This window comes from Brachycentrus maculatus, unplaced genomic scaffold, assembly GCF_059751285.1.
Source record: "Brachycentrus maculatus isolate JH-2025_06_01 unplaced genomic scaffold, ASM5975128v1 h1tg000357l, whole genome shotgun sequence".
Classification (NCBI taxonomy): Eukaryota; Metazoa; Arthropoda; class Insecta; order Trichoptera; family Brachycentridae; genus Brachycentrus; species Brachycentrus maculatus.
The window spans coordinates 403,843-422,730 of NW_028281106.1; the positions used below are offsets into that span (position 1 = coordinate 403,843).

General features: G+C 33.7%; 1 protein-coding gene across 1 annotated transcript in view; it reads left to right on the forward strand.

Moving 5' to 3' along the window:
• DAT (Sodium-dependent dopamine transporter) overlaps positions 1–18,674 on the forward strand; it is a 33,013-nt gene extending 14,339 nt beyond the window's left edge. Inside the window, exons 3-11 of the mRNA XM_088269583.1 lie at positions 3,925–4,059; positions 11,297–11,451; positions 12,044–12,246; positions 12,987–13,260; positions 14,462–14,565; positions 14,848–15,085; positions 15,808–16,036; positions 16,647–16,915; positions 17,718–18,674. Of these exons, the coding sequence (XP_088125709.1) occupies positions 3,925–4,059; positions 11,297–11,451; positions 12,044–12,246; positions 12,987–13,260; positions 14,462–14,565; positions 14,848–15,085; positions 15,808–16,036; positions 16,647–16,915; positions 17,718–17,909 (1,799 nt within the window). The 3' untranslated portion in view covers positions 17,910–18,674. The remainder of the gene's footprint in view (positions 1–3,924; positions 4,060–11,296; positions 11,452–12,043; positions 12,247–12,986; positions 13,261–14,461; positions 14,566–14,847; positions 15,086–15,807; positions 16,037–16,646; positions 16,916–17,717) is intronic.
• Positions 18,675–18,888: the final 214 nt, after the last annotated feature.

Sequence of the window (18,888 nt, forward strand, 5' to 3'; positions counted from 1 at the left end):
ATGTATCTCTCGATATTAGTCGTGTTTACATTGATAAACTGAAAAGTAGTAAATTACAAGTATATAATAATAATAATAAATAATAAAGCCCTTATCCGCACCCCAATGGTGCATAGGGCACTGTGTCATATTAACGCAGTGTTATCTTGATCGTTTACACATGAAGGAAAGGTGATCAGCCATCCGCTTCAGGCACCAGTCCATGGTAATATTGAATAAATATTATAGTGAAAAAATCACTAATATTTATTTTACCCCCTTGGGAATCGAACCCGGGACCTCCAGAACGGTAGCCGAGCGTGCTGACCATTACACTATGGAGGCGGACACAATTATATTATTTTTATAAATAAGTTAACACCACATAGATCTGATGTAACATATGGGTGCATATAGGAATCAAAGAAAATATGCAGGTATTGATATTGAAAATACAGTTGGCATTTTCTTTCGGAATACAAACGAGTATTTTAAACATGTCGAAATATCATAACACTATAATCATTAAATGTATTTTTCATATCGTAAATTGTATGAAAATCCCCATTAATTTCTATGCTGAAGCTAACTCCGTAAAAATAGGCTGAAATGGGAGTAGGAACAGCGGTCTAAGCGGAATATGAAGGACGGTACCGGAAGCTTCGGCGAACTTGTAATGAAATTCCCCTTTGAACTGAAGTCATGTGGCTGAGATGAGAGCGGAAGTGGCACCAACAATTAGGCAGCAATTAGTCTCCGAGGAGACTTCTCTGGCTCCTGGCTCTCGGTTCTAGCACTATTCTTTCTATGGTGTAAAAATGAGCTTCTCTCGAAAAAAATTATACTATATAATAATACATTACTCATTACCGTATTCTATGGACTATAACCTATATCGACCTCTCCAAGCACAAGAGCTCAGTCTCTTTTTTGGAGAGGCACAGCGAATCTAAAACTAAAAGTTTGTCATATGTATAAATATTTTGTAAATTTATTATATTGTACTTAAAATGTTACTATATTAACTAAATAAAAAAAGTAAAAATAAAATAATTAACACTCTTTATGATAACGTACATAGAACTAAAATACCCATAACACAGAAACACATCATACATAGTTCTAGTTGACTAACGTAAATATCAACTCACTAAAATTTTTATCGATGAATTCGTTGGACGCCTGAATTTAAACAGCAAAAATATCCATTTTTAATTCATGTTTTACTCAGTAAATACCACTATTTCTTCAAATCTACTGTGACACGTGTTTCGATGCATTCCGCTTCACATACGGTGTTTGAAAATGATGCGGAATGCATCGAAATACGTGTCACTGTAGATTTTAAGAAATAGTGGTATTTACTATGTAAAACATTAATTAAAAATGGATAGATTTTACCACAAACTGACTGTCGAATCAATTGATGAAAGCAAAAATATCACCTGGATTTAACGAAAATTTATTTGCGGGCTATTGATTATTGGACTTTAAGACTACTTCTGTGAAAGAAGAAAATCTCAAGGGATGTTGTAAAAAATAGCCCATGAGTGAATTTTAAACAAAGTTGAGTGCTTTTCTAAAAAGCACACGAGCAGTGCCAACCCTAGTTTATTTTAAATATATGTTTTTTATTTTTTATTTGAAGTATGCATTTTTTTCAACAACAAAAAAACTCATTGAATAATTGTAGTTGTTTGTGATTTCAAAGGTCGTTTTCATGATTTAAAATGGTATTTTGAAAATATTTTAAATGTGGTTCAAAGTATATTTGTAAAAAAAAATCTAAAAGACCAAAATTTGAAATACTCCTATCATTTTTAAAACATGTAAAACATTAATGACAATTTCAAATATTTAAAGAAAAAATATTCAATAAATGAATTTAGGAGAAAATTCATGTGCCAGTTATTGATGACTTGTATTGTAAGGGAATGATTTCAATAGCTATCCAGTAAGGCTTACTTGGAGTGTAATTAGCCGTAAATTCATTAGTGCACATACATAAGTTGTATGTATCCATGTACTCATGTACTTATCATATATACATAGATATACAAGAACAAATGTATATACATCCATGCCTTAGCACATCTTAACCCTGATGATTTCATTTTATCATCATTTCTATTAGTTTCGCACATTTAGTTGTTTTTTCCATTTTTGTAGGGTATTATGTTTCAAACCAAATTAAAAATGATTATAAGCAATATTAGTTAAAGGATTTCTTAGCTTCAAAATCATTAATCATTATCAAATAACATACGTATTGGTGGTTTCCAGATTAGCAACCAAAAGGGTAGGTATACAAATAAAAGGGTTTCTGCTTAATAAAAGCTTTTGCCAATCCTACATAGATGTCTGTTGTGAACTCATATGTACTGTGTCATGAGATTAATCAATAAATCTATGAGTTCCAAAAAATTTTATAGTGTGGTTGTCAATCATGGATAGAATGGTGAATATTGCACATGTGTGAAGTGATCACTTAACCAGCCTATGACAGGTCATAAGCCCCGTAAATGCCCAGATTTTCATATTCATTCTCATTTATGTTAAGATGTCAAAATGTGATTTATTTACACTCCATCCGAGGCTCCTGTTATTTTATCGATACTGAGAGGAATTCAATTTGCCATCTAATAATTCTGTAAAATAGTCAGGACTTCATAATGAAAACTGGGATTAGCTTCCCTAAGGAATCGGGAGATTCGTTACCAATCAATTTTCTTTCCTCGAGGGTCTGGAACGGTTAAAGCATTTGATCGGCTTAAATGCTCCAAGACAATTCGTTTAAGAAGACGATATTGATAAAGTAATGATAATAAAAGGTATTGGAATTTACAGAATATTCTAGCACCGATAAGTGTATATTTAATTAGTGGACATCTACGGTAGAATATCCTTATTTTTACGTATTTCCTTTTCCATTTCGTACATGTTTTATTCCAATTTTCTCCCTTAATTCAATGGAACCTTTTTCTTTTCTACACCTACCCTTTTCCTTTGGACATCATGTTAAAAATAGAATGTTTCACTTCCATATAGATTGAATTTGTAACATATTTTTTTGTGTTTTGATATATATGTATATATATATATATATATATATATATATATATATATATATATATATATATATATATATATATATATATATATATATATATATATATATATATATATATATATATATATATATATATATATATATATATATATATATATATATATATATATATATATATATATATATATATATATATATATATATATATATATATATATATATATATATATATATATATATATATATTTATTTTTTATTTTATACTTTAAATTGAGTATTTAAACATTAAGGACTTGTATTTACAAAATATGTAATTCAAATGAACCCAAATCGAGATATGATCATTTGATCATATGAGCATATGGTTTGCTATTTAGCAAACTGTATGCAATGAAACATACTTTATTATGTATATTTTTATTTTTAAACATATATGTATTTAATATATTTAAACATTTATTATATTTTAAACATATATATATATTTTATACTATGAAAATTGTTTGGTTTCTTAAAACAAATTCATGTGGCTTCTTTGCATACTATTTTTAAAACTGATTTTTTTTGTGTACGTAATATTTTAGGGGCCATTATTCATTCAAATTTTAATATAGGTCTCCCTCTAACTCTCAGTATTTTCTATCATCTCACTTTCTATCCAACCAAATCGAGAACTCTTTTTTAGGTTTTCGACGTCTTCTGTACCTCTTTATTGAATATGTCTGGGCTGGACTCTCGAAATCCGCACTCTGAAACGATTTCATCATATTGTGTTTGATTGTTTGTTTGTTGAATGGTTTCGCTAGGAACTTTTCTGGTGGACTTTCACTTTGTTGTAATTGATTACATATTTGTATGCTTGATGGTTTCGCTAGGGGCTTTTCTGGTTCCGTACTGCATCATGCTGGTGGTGGGCGGGATACCGCTGTTCTACATGGAGCTGGCCCTCGGACAGTTCCACCGGAAGGGAGCCATCACCTCGTGGGGTCGCATTGTCCCACTCTTCAAAGGTCAGTTCAAAAACTAATAATATCTAAATATTTCATACATTTTTGAACAAGTCTTACAAAGTAACATATCGCTACAAAAGGTACTACTTGTATACAATAAATAAGATATTAATTCGCCTTCATCTTTATCTTATTTACATTCAATGTTTTGATGCTATTTTATGTTATAGTATGTTAACATTTAATTGTTGTTTTCATTGCATAAATTGTTTTGTGAATTTTTCGACCTTCGTATTTTGAAGTAACAAATTTACAAATTAATAACAATTCACAAATGAAAAGAAAATAAATTAATTGCCGTAACTTTAAAAATTTGTTTTAAATTTAATAACTTTAAAGCGCCTGAGATGATATTTAACTAAAACAGCGCTATGAAAATTACCCATTTTTATTATTTTTAACTTACACCGTCTGTTTTACACAAAACTTCTTCAAATTCGCATCAGTCCATGCTAAAATTAAATAACGATTATTTATTTTGCCCCCTCCTTCTGGAAATCGAACCCATTACTCGCACGGTAACTAAATGGGATAACTTGTATACTACGAAGACGATGTCACTAATTATATAAATTTAAATATTTTGTCTTATTTAAAAAGAAAATATGGATGAAACTTATGACTGGTCTAATTTCATGTGCTTACTCCTTTCAACAACGTCATATATCAAAAATCGTCAATTTTCAGTTGTGCATGTTTCGGAATGCCCCGAAAATGTACTATCCCCACCAAAAGCGGCATATTTTTAACTTAATATTTACCCTCTACAGGGCAGAAAGTGTTGTTTTTGCATTTTGGAGAAAGGGTAGTTTAATTATTATTTTAAATATACTAAATATTTTTCAAATGGAGAAAAATCATTCAGGTTTTACCTAAAAAAATCTGATGCACAGTAAAAAGTTCAATAAGTGGCTTGATATTTATTTTTAATACATTTTACTATATTTTTAAACTTTAAAAACGATCTCCTGAAAAATCAAGTTTTTTGATAAATGACGTTGTTGAAAGGAGTGAGCGATATATGGTGTATGTATACATATATAAAAGTAAAAATAATATAGAGCAGATGTTCAATATAAATCAATGATATTTTGTCGGGAAAATGATATGATTCGAATAGTTAACGCATGTTTATATAAATAAATAATTACATAAAACGATGTAATTGATTTTGTAAATTTTATAAAAGCAGAAACAATATAGAACAAATATCCTTCTTTACTGTGATTCGAAGTTTTTTTTATATAAGGCACAGATACTTACTCACATTTTGCCATGGAAACGCCGATTGGTCATTAAATAAATGTAAAACTCATTAATACCAATAAATAAAGCCCAAGTGAACTGAATTCATGTAAAATGTAATGGAAAGGATGCAATTAAAAGTTAGGTTATTTATTCTGGTTGGCTAAACATTCACAATAAGGGACATTGTTACTCTACCCCAATTTTCCTTTCATTTGATTAATTTTCTCGCTCCAGAAAAGACGCAGCATGTTAACTTTAATATTTTTAACTTATTTATTTTTTAACAAAAATGTTAATAAAATTACTATAAAACCACTCACCGAGATTTTTGCGTCCACCGGTTTCGAGACGTACTTGTCTCTTCGTCAGGACAATCACTACCACAGCATGCAAACAATACTACCCTTCACTACCATAGCACTATTTACACACTCAAAGCTACACAAAATGTTTAACACATGCGATTTTTGGTCGACCCGAAGACCAACATGCACTAAAGGTTTCAGCACAAACATGAGTTACGAGCCGAGGTTAAACATGCAGTAGGGTTGAACATATTATTGAACCAGCTTATATACTCGTAGGATGAAAGTAGTGGGCGGGGTTTGAATTGGATATTGACGAATCTTGCTTAACCGATGTTGAATCAAATAATGTACTTTAAGTAAAATTTATTTGGTTGTTGATTAAAGGAATATCATTTTTAAGTGCTTTCCTGGTATAAAAAAATCTCCATATTTTTTAGCTTTCAATAATTTTTTGATGAATTTCAAAATATTGTACATATTTTGGAAAGTAATTCTGCTAAAATAAAAAATAGTTTTTTATTTTTCTCGTCCGAAATTGGAATAGAGAAAGTGTATACTCATAAATTGTATTTAGCTAAATCAGTAGATAGGTAGAGTTGTTGCCAGTTAAGAATGCCAAACTCTCATGGGGTGACCATGGTGAAAAAATATAAACACGATAGCATTTATTTTTAACATTATTAACTAAGTTTTGATTTGAACAACGGCACCAAGATAATAATGCAAAAGTGTAATGATTTTTAGTCTGAGAGATGGTTGGTCCCAGGTTTGATTCCAAGGGGAGGATCAAATAAATATAAGTTTTTTTTTAACTCTAATATTTATTCAATATTACCCTGGACTGGTACCTGAAGCGGAGGGCTGATAACCTTTCCTTCGTGTGTTAACGATCAAGATTACATTGCGTTTATATGATGCAGTGCCCTATGCACCATTGGGGTGCGGATAAGGGTTTGAAGAAGGAAGACTTTAGGAAATAGAGACATTTTGTAAATGATTTTTGCACTACGCATATTCACATAAGTAAATCGTAAAAAAATGTCACAGTTCGTTGGTTCAGATCAATTTGATATTTCACTTAAATCCCTTAAGTGTAAAAAACCTTTTGGGGGGGGTGGGGAGGAAATAAGAGGCACTTAAGAAAAATTACCCGAGCGCGTGTTATAATACAATATGTGGCTGTGTAAAGAATAACCCCATTTGGCGAAGTGGCCCGACAATGGTTTAACTGAAGCTTTAAGCTCAGCGGCAACCTGTGGAGTGATCTTGGGGGAGCATTGGCTCGAAAATGTATTGCGGTAGACATTTTCACCGACTTTAAGTTCCAGACGATTGTTATTACAGGGTCTTTATTCATGTCACGTTTTACTTTCACGAGTACCCTTTTTCCTATTAGCAATTTTACTTTCCACCAAATGTTATTCTCGGTAAGGTAATGTAATTTTGCCCTTAATATATGAAGTATAATATTGACATATCAACATATAGATGAAGAAGAATATGGAAGTCTGGATACCTACACAGCTAGTGACCTATCATAGGCTAGTTTAATTGATCACACGTGCAACATTCACTATTCTACACGTGATGGACCACCACACTACCCAAAATTTTGAAATTTGTATATATGCTTTAATTGACACGTTTTTTTAACATGTGAGTTATCGGTACCGTCTATTATTGAGTTAATTCAGATTTTTATTTAGCTGAGACCCTTATGAAATATATGTAAGTTTCTTCCCGAATCATTTTACACACTTTGAGACGCCTGAAAACATTATTTTTAATTTTTATTAAACGTATAATTCCACCAGTTGTTACAAAGTATAAATCTAATAATATAAGTCTCCTGACTTGCCCATTAGTGCACCTTAGTCTTCGGGTCGACCAAAAACGCATGTGATTAATATTTTATATAGTTGTAAGGGTGTGAATAGTACTATGGTAGCGACGTGCAGTATTGTTTGCAAAGATTGTCCTGATGAAGTTACGGATACATCTCGAAACCGGTAGACTAAAATCTCGGCCAGTGGTTATAATACTAACATTACTAACTTTTTGTAAAAGTGACTGACCACAAAGAAAATGCTATAAATATTAACAATATTAATATTTTTTATACTGGATATTGGATTATTGATCCAAAAGGGAATAATGATATATCGCTCACTCTTTTCGAGAACGTCAAAAATCAAAAATCGACAATTTTCAGTTGTGCATGATTTCAAAATGCCCAGAAAATGTACTTTATCCCAGCAAAAGAGGCATATTTTTTTTACTTAATATTTACCCGCTACAGGGCAGAAAGTATTGTTTTTGCATTTTTAAGAAAATGTATTGTTAAATTATTTTAAAAAAATACTAAATATTTTTCAAATGGAGAAAAAACCTTCAGGTTTTTCTTACCTGAAAAGATCTGTTGCACAGTTAAAATTTCAATAAGTGGCTTGATATTTATTTTTAAAACATTGTATCATATTTTAAAACTTTAAAAACGTTCTCCTGAAAAATCAAGTTTTTTGATTTATGACGTTCTTAAAAGGAGTGAGCGATATGTTTCAAATCAAGATTAGAGACCTTTAAAAAATCTAAAAATAAATGTATTAGTTCCAATAATTTTCATTAATTTGTGCAATTATTATTTTATTAATAAATTTGAAATAACATTTTCTTAAGTACCTATTTGAGTTCACGGTTCACTTATTCAAAATCTCGCCCAAGAGGAAGGGTGAAGCCGTACTGAAAAGTGTCGCAGCTAAATCATTCCGGCCGGCTCTTTTTAAAGAATCGTAGAAATATATTTCCCATTGTGAGCGAAGCACTTACTCGGCACTTAGCGGCCGAGCTCTCTGTCATAATGCAATAGTTCCCGCCTCATCCCTTCTGCTGCCCTGGTAGAGAGAACCCACCCCCGGAAAGGGAGGAGGGCAGAACCTTCTACCATCTGAAAAAATGACTTTTATATTGCAGGAAATTAAATTAAAGTGACTTAAATTTTCTACCACTCTCTTTTGTGAGATCAAATTTAATTTACACTCTTTGAATTTATTATTTGATTATTTTCGTATTATTTTATGATGTATGGGATTTCAAATATAAACTTCACTTCACTTGTTCGAAAATCTTCACCTCTTATACAATCATACATCTCCTCATACATTACTTACTTACTTATAAACCTTATCCGCACCCAATGGTGCATAGGACACTGCATCGAATTGATGCAGTTTTATGTTGATCATTACTTACATGAAGGCAAGGTGATCACTCTTGCGCTTCAGGAATCAGTCCAGGGTAATATTAAATAAATATTACAGTGTAAAATCACTAATATTTATTTTTCACCCCCCCCCCTGGGAATCGAACCCGGGACCTCCAACACGGTAGCTAAACACGCTGACCATTACACCACGGAGGCGGACAAATACATACCATACATACCCGCCGATTATTCCGATTCCTGAACTGATTCATCAGTTATCCTCGTCTTCTTCTTCCGCTTATATTTCAAACTACATTCGCCGCATATATTTTTGTTTTACCGTTCTTCCGTCTGCCTCGGTGATGTAATGGTTAGCGTGTTTAGCTACCGTGCTGGAGATCCCGGGTTTGATTCCCAGGGGGGGTGTAAATAAATATAACATTTTACACTCTAGTATTTATTTAATATTGCCCTGGACTGGTCCCTGAAGCGCAGGAGTGATAACTTTAGCTTCATGTAAGTAACGATCAAGATAACACTGCGTCAATTCGATGCAGTACCCTATTCGTCCGATATATTTTATATATAAATGTATATATCGGTAGTGTAATGGCAAAGGGGTATATCTGTCAAATTTTATCTTTTTCTATGTTTGTTCCACAAAATGTCTAAAATAGTGTATTCCATAATCTAGCAAAAGTATATAGCTTTAGTTGGACTTACTTATTTAGTTTTATTGAGAAATGTACATATAAAATACATAAAACAAATAAGTCATTTAATTTCACAAGTTTGTTTTTGCTCTCCTGTAAAATTTGGTCCGAGACAGATTTACTCCTTTGCCTTTACACTACCGATATATGGATAAAAACAATTTCAATATTTTTGGCATATTTTGAAGAATTTTATTTTCTGGTATATTTGAATATCACATTGAATGTCTAACGATTTTTTTAGTACCATTGTTGGAAGTCCATGATTCAGTTTCGCGTTTTCTGCAGATCCGATACAATTCGTTGAACTTATCGAAATATGAGCTCTAAAATCACCGCTCTCTTTCTCTGTTGTATGGGTCTCCGTATTAGGGGCTCGCTGTTAAATCGCGTAAGAACTTACCCTCTGTAAGTTGATTTATTGTAATCCTCGGATCTAGTGGATATTACGTGCGGGGCGGCACGGGGCGGCGCGGGGGCGGGGAACAGTCTCCCGAGGGATTCGAGAGATAAAGACGGAGATGTGACGACTTTAATGGGGTCACTGAGTACTAAGTACAGCGCTTCGGGCTCAGCTCAACAATATGATGGAATAAAATGGATAAAAACCTTAAGTCTTATGACTGTATACCTATACTTACCTTAAAATGCACGTGCGAATGGAGGTGTACGTGTACTCGCTAGATTGACGTCTTGTTGTCTTGATAAAGTCGTATTTTAATCACTTCTCAATTGCTTACGTTGATTACGTAATACGTTATCCTTTTTTATGTTTGGATTTCACAATATATTACAATTACAAATACAAATATATATATATATATATATATATATATATATATATATATATATATATATATATATATATATATATATATATATATATATATATATATATATATATATATATATATATATATATATATATATTTATATATATATATATATTTATATATATATATATATATATATATATATATATATGTATATATATATGTATATATATATATATATATATATATATATATATATATATATATATATATATATATATATATATATATATATATATATATTATTAATACAAAAAAAGGTCCCACAAAAGCATGGCCTGTGTGTGAGTGTGTAGATATACATTTTATTTTAGGTTATAATAAAGGGCACTGGAAAGAATACAATAGATATCAGAAATATAAATAGATTAAAAGTACTAATATAAACTAATATAAGCTAATATATACTAATTATATTTATTTTTATCATATACGTATATCCAAATCCCAGAAAGTTCAGCGGGACATTATTGTAAATTTTCAATTTACAATAATGTCCCGCTGGACTTTCCTGTGCCGAAGGCACATTTCACCATACTTTCTTTTTTTATTTTAAAAAAATATTTAAAAAAAAGTAATTTTTCTATCATTAGTCATGCAACATGCACATGACATGGCCAAATAATACGATCTATTTCAAATCTACTCACATTCATAATTCAATTATGAATAGTTATTTTATAATAATTAATGGAAGCAGGTTATACAGCTTTAATGCATAATATTCAATGTTCCTTTGGCCAAAAGGGGTGTTTGGTTTTATTTGATCAGTCATAAAACAACAGTAAAATGCATAATATGTCAATCATGGGTCATAATATGTCAAACACGTGTATAAAATGATCACTTAAACCAGCCCATAACGGATCGTAAGCCTTGTAAATACTCAGACGATCTTTGTTGAGATGTCAATACAATTATGATTGTTTTCAGGTATCGGATACGCTGTGGTCCTCATAGCTTTCTACGTTGATTTCTACTATAATGTCATCATTGCCTGGTCTCTCCGTTTCTTCTTCGCCTCTTTCACCTATATGCTCCCCTGGACGTCGTGCGACAATGCTTGGAACACCCCGCTCTGTCGACCGGTTAGATATGCATTATATTACAACCACGAAAATTATATCACATTATTTTACATTAGAAATTGTTACTAGAGTTATGTTAAACCATATTAAGTCACTTCCAATACGTGGAGTATTGTGGATGGATAGTTGAACAACAAACTAGTAAAAAGTATAAAAAACTATGATACCCGCTTCACCAACAATGAAGGGTCAATGGTCCCAAGATTGAACAATAAATATGGAAGAAGAACACTTAAATGCATAGTTCCTTCAATATTTTATTTATAGCCGGAGGTAAGGGGGGTAAACTAAAATATGGACCAAAAACAAAATAAAAATAAAAATGTTTATATATATATATATATACTGTATATATATATATATATATATATATATATATATATATATATATATATATATATATATATATATATATATATATATATATATGTATAGTATATAAAAAATAAATCCACCGACAAGACATATAAAGTGGCTTGATGGGTCTCTCTTTTATTCTATAGTTGTCGAAATATCAGCATTGCGCGTCGTTGAAAATATGTTCAGAATATTCATAGTTTTTTTTCAATGTTTTAAAAATGTATCTTATTAGTTCGAGCTGATGCCGTCGAACGACACTCGTCTGAATGCCACCTGGAGCACAAACATGAGCACCATCGGTCCTGGTCCCTTCAGCACCACTGCTAGCACTATCGGCACCACCACCCTCGGCAGCACCACTACGAATAGCACCAATATCACCGCAGCCCCAACTCCCGACCCGAGGTTCACTTCAGCTGCCTCGGAGTACTTCAAGTAAGTAGAGATTATCAACGAGAAATTAAAGTCACATTTTTTGGTGTGTCCAAATCAAAATCACAAATCTGTGAATGTTACACTTGTGTAAAGTGATCACTTTACCACCCTATGACAGATGTAAATACAGTCCTGTAAATACCCAGACTTCAATATTCTTCTTCATCTATGTTGAGATGTTGAAATTTAAAAATAACTCCTTAGCGGAGAAACCCAGATTTTATATGTTGAAAAGTCAAAAGAAAAAATTAAAGTTTTTTTTTTTTTGAAACATAAAATTTAGTAATTTTTCGAAGAATTTCCCATAAATTTGAAAGCGTAAAAATTTAAGATTTTCTATCAAATCCAACTTATGTTCAAGGGGTAAATCACGCAATCGTCTCAAAACCATCAATTTCTCTGTGTTCTGGACGACTTCTACAGGCCAGTTGATAGCTAGCTATGTTGAAAGCTTTTATGGCTTCAGAAAGAGAAATTTTCAAAACTGGCATTAATTTTTTTTTCTTTTTTTTTTAAAGTATCTTATTCACACTGATTTCAAATTTTATTATTTTTGTAGATACCTTTTTAACCTTAATCCTAAAATGAGCAATGGAAATTACTCATTGGGAATATTGTATATGTTACTTTTATGTACATGTGTAATGTTTTGAAATATTTATTTTATTTTAATTGTTCGGATTACGGAGCGTTCGGATTAGCAAGCTGACACTGTAGTTGAGAATGTCTCATTTCGGCAGTCGCGCAGTGCTGGAACTCCACAAGAGCGACGGAATCCACGATCTGGGCGTGGTGAAGTGGGACTTGGCGCTGTGCCTGCTGGCCGTGTACCTCATCTGCTACTTCTCGCTGTGGAAGGGCATCAGCACCTCGGGTAAGGTCGTCTGGTTCACGGCCCTGTTCCCTTACGCAGTGCTGCTCACGCTGCTCGTCCGAGGCATCACGCTGCCCGGCTCCGCGGAAGGCATTCGCTACTATCTCAACCCCAACTTCGAGGTCATCACCCAGGCTGAGGTAAATCTAAATATGAGTTCATATTACAGTTGGGCGATCGAACCCTAAAGCCAGATGAATTAACCAATCTTCTTCTTGGGTTACAATCTGTGTGATGATCGATTTGCTTCATTCATGGTCAGCCTCTACCCGTCTCTTCAACTCGGTGTATCCGCCAAAATGAGAAGTTCCTGATTAGCCCACACTAGATTATCCCAACACACATTCAAATACAACATCTTTATTTAGTTACAAGAAAAAAAATCCACTTATTTTATAGATTTGGCCTTTAATTTGTAGAACTCCATTTTAATTTATGTATTAAATGCTAAATCAAACACTGATTTTTTGAGACTACTAAGTTGTATTTTATTGTTAAAAAGTAGTAGACTCAAAAGTCATTGTTTTTCTTTTACAATTTCAAAAAATCAGTGTTTACTAGACACTAAACAGTTATTAATAGACTCAAAAAACCAGTCTTTGATTTAACATTCAATGCAAAAAAAACCACTCAATGATCTTTATAAACCTTGTACATAATAAGCAAGGTAAATGATAAATGCAATTCCCACCTAAATAAATCCGCTCCAGCAGATGTCGGAGATAATTTGGTTCATGTAAGTTAACCGGGATCGTCCTCTGTGCTGTATACCCTCCGCAATCGTAAAAAGGAAGCCTGGGTATCTTATGGTATATTATGGCTTAGCTATTTGGCTCGCTGTTGTATTACTTTACTTAGAAAGCATGTAGACTCCTCAGCCCTGCTTCATACCTAATTGTTCTCTACATATTTGGAATATTACGAGTATTATGGCCTAGCCATTTGGCTCGCTGTTGTATTACTTTACTTAGTAAGCATCTAGACTCCTCAGCCCCTCAGCTTCACACCTCGTTATTCTCTACATATTTGGAATAATACAATAGAACCCCTACATGCGCCTGTATCATCACATCTCAAATGCTTCCATCCACTCCCCGTTATGCCTGCCCGATAGTCCACATTTCGCTTCCATACAACAGTATAAAACTAATACTTCACAAGAAGTCTTTAGTTAACTCAATTTTTGCATTCGATCATTCAACTTTAACTAGTACTTAAATTTGGTTGGGAAAATATTGTATACAGTATACAGTAAAATCGGGAGTGTACTGTACTGTAGAAAATCACCCGACCATTTATGAATCCTTGTCACTCATTTATCATTTATTTTATTTTTTGAAGGTGTGGGTGGACGCAGCTACACAGGTGTTCTTCTCTTTGGGTCCCGGTTTTGGAGTCCTCCTGGCTTACGCATCATACAACAAATATCACAACAATGTCTACCAGTAAGTTATCATTGGAATATCAATTGCTTTTTCAATTCCTTATATAGATATGTCGACAAATAAACGTGGATACAAATCCACTCACCATTCTTCAAATAAGAAATTTAAAGAGTCATGGCCGAAATTCAAGCTAAAACTAAATAATATGCATGCTAAATTTGCAAGGCCTGTGTATGATAGCCGTGAAGGCCATATTGCCAGTATATAAAAAAATTCTAACACAGAATTTAAGAGTGTATGCATCAAAGAGACAGAAAGAGTTTTTGCTTGTAATTTTTACAGAGACGCCCTGTTGACCAGCTTCATAAACTGCGCGACCAGTTTCGTGGCGGGATTCGTGATTTTCTCCGTGCTGGGCTACATGGCTCACGCGTCGGGCCGCACTATCCAGGATGTGGCTACCGAAGGACCGGGACTCGTGTTCGTGGTGTACCCGGCCGCCATTGCAACCATGCCGGGCAGCGTGTTCTGGGCGCTCATGTTCTTCATGATGCTGCTCACTCTTGGGCTGGATAGTTCGGTAAGGACATACAAAATTATGATGAATTACATGGCTTAAAAATAATAAAATAACACAGGACTTTATGTGTGTGAAAGCCAGGTGTTTTTTTTAAATGGGAGCTTAAATTATTATGTACAATGTTTATAGTTCATTAGATGGATTTTTGCTTCTTCTCCTTCTTGGTATAGATCTTGTGGCCTGTTTTTAAGAGGGATTATAGCCTCCTACAATCTCGATTCCCAGCTGTCGATCCATCTCTTTGGTGGTCTGCCTGGGTGTCATTTACCTTGAGGTTGATCATGCAGTGCAATGTGTGGGAGTCTGGATAGTTTGATTATCTTTACGTGCGTTGTCTTCTTTGTTGCCGGAAGGTACGTGGGGAACCACCAGCGACATCTTCGATCTCGCATATTTCTCTTATGTGGTGTTCCTTTTTTATCTCGTTGACCATTGCCAGATATTCTTCTTGGAGTCTTCATTTCTGACACCCTTTTTAATTAAAGAGTTTGCAATTAAAGTTTGATAGTATCGTTTAGTTTTGACTCTTGAATTACATGGTAGAAATATTTTTAATTGAAAATTGGTGACAGGGAGGAAGAAATCTTCAGAGGTCTTAAAGGCATTATTGGGCCAATTCATTTCAGGCGAGCAGCAGTTTTAGTCGGAGAAATAACTTGGTCATTTTGGTGATATAACTACTTTTAAAGCAGTCGATTATTCCACGTCCTTTCGGTTTTCAGTTTGGTGGATCGGAGGCAATAATAACAGCGCTGAGTGACGAGTTCCCGATCATCGGGCAGAACAGAGAGATATTCGTGGCGGGCCTATTCTCGCTCTACTTCCTTGTGGGACTAGCGAGCTGCTCGCAGGGAGGGTTCTACTTCTTCCAACTGCTGGACAGATATGCCGCTGGTTACTCTATACTTATCGCTGTCTTCTTTGAGGCTATCGCTGTTTCTTGGATCTATGGTAATTTTTATTTTATTTAAAACTTAATTTACTACATGAACTCATTTACACAACATAAACATACATTCGTATGAACTTAATCACAATATTTTTTTTAGATCTAAATGTAATTAATAATTTACAGTCTACAGAAAAACATACTCAAAGTAACCAACTAACTAACTAACCATCACGATGCTTCTCCGCAGGGGTAGGCAGAGAGAATACACTCTGTCTTCGCCTCTTCCACGTTCATGCATCTCCTCATACATACCCACCGATTATTTCGACTCCTAATCTGTCCGCTTTCAAGTGCTTTCATATTCAAAAAATTATGTTGTCCTTTCTGTTACTTTAAACTCATATAATTTGTCATGTGAGTCACATTTTCCATGTACATAGGTGAATTTTCTTACGACTTAAGGCAGGGACTGACCGGAGTCATTTCATATTAACGTAACACGTTAAGATGCGAGCATTCGTGTAGTCAGTACAGCGAGGCAAGCTTGTTCCGAGTGCTTCATCCGAAATTGGATGCTCGCCGCGAATGTTACGTTACGACGAAATGCTCAGTCCCCACATTAAGATATTCTATAAATATTTAAAGACAAATTATGATGACAATTACCAGGAACGCAGAGGTTCTGCGATGACATCCGCGACATGATCGGCTTCTCCCCGGGACTGTATTGGCGCGTGTGCTGGAAGTTCATGGCACCCATATTCCTGATGTTCATCACGGTGTACGGGCTGGTGGGTTATGAGCCGCTGCGCTACGAGGACTACGTGTACCCGGGCTGGGCCAACGTGCTGGGCTGGTGCATCGCCGGGACCAGCGTGGCCATGATACCGGCTGTGGCCATCATCAAGATACTGCAAACCAAGGGTACCTTCCTGGAGGTAAAGCGTGACTCCTTCACACTTATTTTGAAACGTTTATGTCTATTCTTCTTCTTCTTCATGAGCCCTCTGTCCTCCACTGCTGGATATAAGTCTCTACCAGGGGCACTTCTTCACAAAATATTATAATAAATTGAATTAGTGATTCCACTTCGTCTATTTCATGATCATTTTGCATTAAAAATATATTTTTTTTATTTTGTACTAAAACACATTTATAATGCGAATGTACTGTGAATGTGGCGTGATAAAGTATTTCGAATACTTGAAAGTAGTCACTAGTGGTTTCAACCGTTATGTATGGATGTGAAGCTTGGAGTTGGCAAAAGAAGGATAAAATTAGACTGAATGCAGTCTAAAGACAAGAGGGCTTCAATACGCGTGTTAGCAGCGTTAAAACTACTCATACATAGTAAATGAAGTCATTTTTATTACTTCTTGCTGTAAATTAGGAATTTGAGTATGGTTAATGATCACGTCTGACTGTTTGTAGGTCAGTGGGTTAGGTGTGATTGGATGGAAGATTTTTTCTCTTGCTAAAATTTCATATTTTTTTATCAACCGATATTATTTTCTAGATGATGAAAATTCTGTGGACTTCAATATGCGTATTAAGGCGTTAGAACTACGCATACATAGTAAATGTAGTAATTTTTATCACTTCTTGAAGTAAATTAGTCATTTGTGTATGGCTAAACTATCACGTCTGACTGTTTGTGGGTGAGTGGAATAGATATGATTGAAATTTTTTTTTATTTTACTAAAATTTAATGAGTTTTTATGAACCGATACCATTTTCCAGAGGATGAAAATTCTGACAACACCCTGGTGCGATACTCAGGCAGCGATGCTGAACGGGGTGACAGTTGAGGGGGGCGCCATGGCAGGTGGGGCGGCGGCCGAGGAAGGGGCGCAGGGGTCAGGGGAGGGACAGAGGGTAGGGGCCGCGCAGGGGGCTGCGGAGGACAGGTCCCCGGAGCCGGAGGACGTCTGAGGTCCCGTCCGCCTCACCTTCGACCTGTACTATGTTTAATTTCTTTTATAAAAAGAATTAAGTAGGAACTGGTGATGTCAGTGGCGTTATTCAAAATAAAATCATCATTTATTCTTTACTTGTATCTAATGGTGCACTTTTCACCTCCCGTTATAATGATTTTTCAAATTATTTAATTTAATTATTGTTTTTGATCACCAGTTCCTAATAAGTGAAGGGAATGAACCTGGACTCAAATCATGCACGTTACCACTCTTTCACTAAGATCCCCCGGTGGTAGGGTGGTTTATACCTTGACTTGAGTCTGCTCCATTCGTTGCATTGAATTTTCAAAATATGTAATAACTAACTTATTAAAATGTTACATTTATCCGCTCGTTATATTCGTGTGAAGATGCTTTGTGTATTGTTGATCCTAGTGAAAATTTAAAGTACATATAATACAATTTGTAGTTGATACCAATGTTATTCTGTATATCTTTTAATCATGTACTTACATATTATTAAATGTCTATCTTTATAATTCCTTTAATATGCTTAAATATATAAAACATGTTACTTGGCTTGTGTAAGCTTTTGTAACAGATTGATGTTTAAAATTGTATAATGATATTCAAATAAAAATATGTGTATTTTTAAAACTCAAGGGTTTCTAATAACCGAATGCTATTGCTATATTAACATTTATCAAAGATGTATGCTTAAGATATGAAATTCATGGATAAACCATAATATTGGAAAAAACACACAAAAAACAAAAAAAAAACGTAGCTACATTTATTTATGTTGGTGTATTTATAGAATGCTGTTACGTAGAAAAATATATTGAATATATTAAAATTATTCATATTTATATAAAATATACAAAACATATTTATATTAGAGTGTGAAAAACCTCTCAAAAATGCTGTATAGATAATAGTAACATTATTTAGATTTAGGAAATTATATACTTATATTAAATTAAAATCATTGATTA